Source organism: Centruroides vittatus, unplaced genomic scaffold (assembly GCF_030686945.1).
Source record: "Centruroides vittatus isolate TY-2023 unplaced genomic scaffold, ASM3068694v2 contig_120, whole genome shotgun sequence".
NCBI lineage: Eukaryota > Metazoa > Arthropoda > Arachnida > Scorpiones > Buthidae > Centruroides > Centruroides vittatus.
Window position 1 is genome coordinate 2360645 of NW_027120768.1, and position 6455 is coordinate 2367099.

At 24.4% G+C, this 6455-nt stretch overlaps 1 protein-coding gene across 1 annotated transcript; it reads left to right on the forward strand.

Moving 5' to 3' along the window:
• The first annotated feature begins 1721 nt into the window (after window positions 1-1721).
• LOC136984124 (uncharacterized) lies at window positions 1722-5608 on the forward strand. The gene is made up of 4 exons (XM_067281058.1): window positions 1722-1832; window positions 4542-4672; window positions 4753-4915; window positions 5544-5608. Exons 1-4 carry the CDS (start codon window positions 1826-1828, stop codon window positions 5606-5608), a joined length of 366 nt encoding a protein of 121 aa, XP_067137159.1. The 5' UTR covers window positions 1722-1825.
• Window positions 5609-6455: the final 847 nt, after the last annotated feature.

Sequence of the window (6455 nt, forward strand, 5' to 3'; positions counted from 1 at the left end):
CTTAATTTTAATTAAATAAACCTTTTACATTATTAAATATTTAAGATATAACATTAATTCCTATGGATGAAATACAGGATTAATTTAAAGTTTCGATAATTTTTCACCTGTAAATTTGACATTATAACACGAAAAATACATTAAATATGAGGTTTTATTTTAATAAAACGTCTTTAAAATATAATTTTTTGAACATTTAAGAGTGTATAACCAGTATAAAGTATAACAATAAACTTAAAATTTATGATAATTGCTTACAAATCAATTAATTATATCTATCAGTCCGTTAACCTTTTATCCTCTTTTTTATGTATGGTATTTATTGATGTAGGTACCAGTATTTTGAAAAGGTTAACGGCCAAAAAAGGGAGGAAAAATAAATAAAAATAAAAGTTAAATAATTAACTAAACTGTATACTTAAAATAATAATAATAAAATGCCACAATATCTAGAGAAATCCATGTACTAATAACCCAGAAAAAATTTTAAAAATTAAATTAAATAATTAATAAATTTTATAATTTTTTTATTATTATTATGTTATTAATTAAATAATTAATAAATTTTATAAATTTTTTAAAAATAAAAATGCAACAACTATTTAATTGTAATACATATATTAAACAATAAGAAATAAATCGGAATAGTGTAAAATTTAAAATGAAATTGAACGGAGTATAAGATAACTCAAGCAAAATGGTAGTGCATAAATTGGCAGAATGTAAAATAATAGAAAAATTGAGGGTGTGGAATGTGAAAAATAACAAAAGAAAATTGAAATGAGATGTAAAATAACAAAGAAATGTAGAAGAATGTAAAACGACAAAATGTTTGAGAAATGTAAAATAAGAAAAAATTTGGACGAATAAATTGCGAAATAAATAAGTCGACGAATTACAGAATAAGAAAGAAAACAACGGCAATAAAATATAAAAATAACAAAAATTTTATAGAATAAATTGGGAAATATATGAACCGAGAGAATATAAAATAAAGAAATTGGAGACAGTTCGGAAAGATGTAAAAATAGAAATAAATAAATTGGAGGAATGTAAAATAACAAATAAATTGTGAAGATGCAAGAAAAAAAATCAGTAAATTACTTATTTTTTTCCAAATAATAATTTTTAATGATATATATAAAAAGAACAATTTGAATTTATAAACAAGTTTAAAACTCAAATTTATATATATATATCATTAAAATACACGCATATATATATATTATTTTTTATATAAAAAAAATTCGAAATACCATTAAAAATTCATAGAAAAATAATACATTTTTTATAAGTCAATATTCAAATGATACACGTTCTCAAATTTTTATTTTCTTAGGATAGAAAATGAGCCTCATTAGAAAAACTCTCGTGATATTGATTTTCATTAATGAAAAAAATAAGAAAAAAATAATAATATGTGTATATATTTTAGAGTGGAATATTTTCTGCAGGAAAAAAAAATCAATAGTTACTTATACAGAAATCATTATAAACGCAAGAGATGAGGGTGAATATGGGGGTTGGTTAAACCCATCACCAAATTTTAATTAAAGATATCGATAGGTTAAGTGACGAATAAGTTTTGATTGGTAAGATCAACGTCACTCACACCTGTTCAATGGAGCAATTGGCTTCCTTTCTTTAAACTCCTACACTGTTATATACTTATAATTATAGTACGGTTTAAACGGATATTTAATTTTTCTTAGAGTTTTACGGCTATATTTATACCACGAATTATTTTAAAAACTGAAAAAAAAGTATTCCTCCCTATCCGTGTGATAGTTTTATACAGATTTATTTCTATTTTAAATATTACAAAATGGCTGGTAAGTTAGCAAATGTTTTTTTTTTTCTTTCTTTCTTTTCTCCTCTTTTACTTGTATTTTGTATTGTGTAAAAATGTATTAAGTTTTAGTTACGAATTTTTGGTGTTAAGGTTAAAAACCGTGACGAATTATCTCTATATCGGAAGGAAAACATTGCGTTTTGTTTTTATTTTTAAATTGATTTATTGTGGTTTATAATTTAATGTATTTTTTGAGTTTTAGATAAGACTTTTAGTTGATTTTATTTGTGTTTTTTAATTTTTATTATACGTTTCTTTTCTGATTTTAATATTTTTTTTATTGATCTTAGTGCTAAGTCGCTCTTAGTGTTTCTTTTAGTGCTCTTTCTAGCTCGATCTTAGTGCACTTTTTGAGTCTCGCTTAGTGCTCTTTCTAGTTTGATTTTAATTCTTAATGTTAATGTGCTTTCCATATCGATTCTACTGCCTTCTCTGTCTTGATTTTAATGTTCTTTTTACTTTAACGTTAATGCTCCTTCTCACTTAATCTTACGTCTCTCTCTCTCTCTCTCTTTCTCAATGCTCACACTGCTCATTAAGAGCAAGTAAACATTATTAAACTACATTACCAGAACGTTATTATATTTAATTATATTTTAGTTTACTTAATATTTTTACTTGAATTCACTTTGTGTAAGACACCAATCCTAGGAATTTTAGCAAAATTTTTAAAATATTAGTCAAACTGAAGCTATATATTTTAGATTTATTAAGTAAAATAATCTTATAATAATAAAAAGAATCAATTATTATAATCATTTAAAATTTATTCAAACAGGAACTTACTCCATTCTTCAACAGAAAATTGTATTACAAACCTCTTTAATTATGCAACAGATTGAGTCTATATCAAGTGCATAATAATTATCATTAATTATATAATAAATCAAGTTTATATGGATTGTTCTCGTGCTTCCGGCATTGTTACGTATAATTTGTGACGTGATTTAACAATACTTGCTGTAATGTTTACTTTTTTCAAGAAAGTTTTGTTGAATGAATATTTTTATAGATTTTTTATACATTTATACAATGAGAATTGACTTATGATCATATCATATGATCATTGATTTATATTATTGATCAATTGATCACATATGATCAATTGATTTATATTAAGTAACATGGAGACGATGATAAAATTTTTCTTTCATTTTAATTTAGCATTATTATAATCGACTTAAATTTCTAATTATCTTTAACTGTAAATATCTTTAATTTTAATGCTTCCGTTGTTTGTCTTTCTTATTGCTCCATTAATGGATAGTATTTTTGTTTGTAAGAAACAACTTTAGTATTTAATTATTAAGGACGGTTGACATACATTTCAAACATAAAAATTTCATTTTATTAAATGGGTTTTCTCGTGTTTAATCAGGCCCGTCAGTAGCCGAATGGATAAAACCACCGAACATTGTCAGTTGGTGATGGGTTCACTCCTAAGCAACAGGATGGCCACGTGGACTTTTCTGGGTTTTTTCACGTGCCTAACATATCAATAGGGGCCCCTTTCCTGTAGAATTACCTCTTGGTTGATCGCCCTTGTGTTACCTTGCCTTATCAGTCCATTCCAATCAATATTACATTATTTAATGTATTTATAATAGCTTAAAATAGGCCCTCTTAGAACCCACAAAGCCACGAAAGACAATAAATGAAAACTAGTAAAAAATTAAATTGCTGTTTTTTTAATGTAAAATCTAACAATGTTTTAACATAATTTTGTTTAACTCTAATAAATCTTAGTTATTTTAGAAAATTATTATTTTTCTTAACGAATTTATATCATTTTAAAACCGGACTTATCTAAATTCATCATTGTAGTTATACACTTTAAAATGCATTTAAATGAAAATAATGAAAACGTCAGAAAGTCATGCATAATGGAAACTTTCAAGGCACACTCCTTAGTTGTTCAAAATAGTTTGCATTAAGATATATTGAAAACCTTTTATGTTGTTCTTAATAACTAAAAATAAGGCTGTTCCATTTGAATGCATGCTTCAATTGAAATAGTTCTTATATTAATAAAATTTAATTCGATAAAAATATATATGTATTTATTAATTGCCAATGTTTTCGACTTGTAGAAACTTAAATTTAATAAAAATATTTTGAAATAATTACATAAAAAAAGAAGAATTTGTATAAAAAGTCGAATTTAAAAAGCGATCGTAGCTAAGAAATCCAATAATATGAAGTACCAATTACAGAAATAAAATAAATTTAAGTACGTCTGAAGTGCTGGTTAGAAGTACTCCTTCACGTTTGTATTGATGTGAAGTTTTGAAACTCATAAACTAATATAAATTAAATTCATCTTTCAATCTGAAGAAGAAATTATTTTATTCTCTGCATGCCATAAATGTAAAGATGGCATTTTCAATAAAATAATTAAATCAGCTTTTATTTTTAAATTTTAATGAATAATTAATAATGAACTGTTGAAAATTGTTTAAAATTTTGATAAGAGATGCTAGAATGTTTATTCTTTGAAAATATAAAATTATTAATTATTTTCTTCAGAGTTTATTAAATTACAAACAATTTTATAAATAAAAAGCTATTTAAATTAGTGAAAAAATATCTCACTAAAAATTACATTTTCTTTTTTTTTGCACCCATGATTAATTTTTATACTAAAAAGTATGTAAAAATTGACTAAATTAATATTTTTCTTGAATTGTAGGAAACTTACAAATGATCTCGTTAACCATAATCTATCTGGTTCTTTGCCAATCTTTCGCCTTAGGGCAATTTTTTACGAAAACAACTAACTCTATTCCAAGAATGGGAAGAAGATCAGAAATATCGAATATGGTAAATTCATTTCATTTTAGATATAGATTTTCGCATACAATAGTAACTGGAGTGTAATACAGATTTTTTTCCCCCAACAGCAGCAAAATCGGCTTAACAGATCTCTTCGATACTTGATGTCCATGGTCGAAGGTTATGACTCTGATCGAAACGGACACTTGTCCGCTGAAGAACTACTCAACATACCTTTCGTTCAGATGGCGGTAGAAAATCTACTTTCTGCTAAAAACGAGAAGAAAAAGGGTAATTTTGCTTAAAGTAACAATTCTAGTCAATTTTTCGAAACGACAAACTTACATATAAGTTTGTACAATTATATATAAGCTTGGTTGTTATTTATACTAGGCAAATGAGTTACTCTCACATTTCTGGTGTTAATACAAGTAGACACGATTTATCTTAGAAAAATATAAAGAATTAAAGTTTAATCTTTAAAAATATCTTCGGAGATATTGAATATTTGAAGATTATTTTAAAAATTACATGAAATTTTAACCAGATATATATTAAATATTTTACAAGAGTCAAAATTACTTTACAGTACTAACAGCGCCATCTATCGATAGATTTTCCCCCAATTTCATTATTTTAAATAATTAATTTAACTTAAAATACACTAATGAAATATATATATATATATATATATATAAGCATATAATATTAAGAAAGTTAAAATCTGTCTATAATTAAATTTTAAACTTTAAAAATATATTTATAAAAAATTAATTTGAGACTTACAAGTTATAATTTTTGTGTTATTAAGTATAGCACGTGATGTGTTTAATAATAGCGAACTGAATTATAATTAAAATATGTATAACCTTATAAATAATAAATTTTACATTTTATGCATATTTAATTATTTTTATAGCTTCATGGAATGAATTTCGTGACTCTGAAGACTCCTCAACTTGGACAAAACGTCTCACTTATTAAATTATTAATTTATGGGTTTAAGTGAACAATTTCATTTTTGGAATGGAAAAACGTATATATTTAATTGGGTTTTTAATAAGTTGAATGGTTGGAAATTGTCAAATTTTATTGATTAAATATAATTTTATATTTAAATATATATATATATATATATATTATGGTAATTAATACATTAAAGGTGAATTTAATAAAAACATTTGGAAAAAAATTGTAGTGTGTCACTTATTAATTATTAAGATTATTAAATTTAAAGTTAAAATATGAATTTACATCTTTTGTTTGATTTGTTTTGTGAAGTTTATAAGTGGGAAACTGCTGTTAAATTAAACTTGTACGTAGCTTGGCTTTAAATAGAATTCTTTTCTGTTTGTTTATTTTATACTGAATTAACTGCTTTTAAGAGAAACTTTCATGAATTTTAAATTAATTCCACGCTTTAAATTGCTTTCTGTTTGTGATGTGAAATTGGTATTGACAAATATTCATAAAAATCGAAGAACTTCGATTGTAATTAGAAGCTAGCGCTTAATATACAACTTATTTTATCTTCTATTTAATGATAAAATGAAATATGTAGAGAAATAATTTATGGATAATTTTAGTGAAGAAAATCACAATTTGTCGTATTATCTTCCTTTAACTTATAAGGGGGTTAATGTGATACCATTTAAAACTAGATACATTTCATGCTTTATAAACACTGCTATGCTGCGAAGAAGATAATACAATGTCAACAATGTACACAGGACTGAATTTAGACTTGTGATTCTAAGCTATAACATACAAGAAGCTCTTGCTCTCCACTAAACAAAACGTAAAATCGTAAGGTCTTTTACCATAGCAGGTG

Coding starts and splice junctions, on each gene's coding strand:
- LOC136984124 (XM_067281058.1), top strand. Junction 4,673..4,752: donor GATCAGAAATATCGAATATG/GTAAATTCATTT, acceptor TTCCCCCAACAG/CAGCAAAATCGGCTTAACAG. Junction 4,916..5,543: donor TAAAAACGAGAAGAAAAAGG/GTAATTTTGCTT, acceptor TTATTTTTATAG/CTTCATGGAATGAATTTCGT.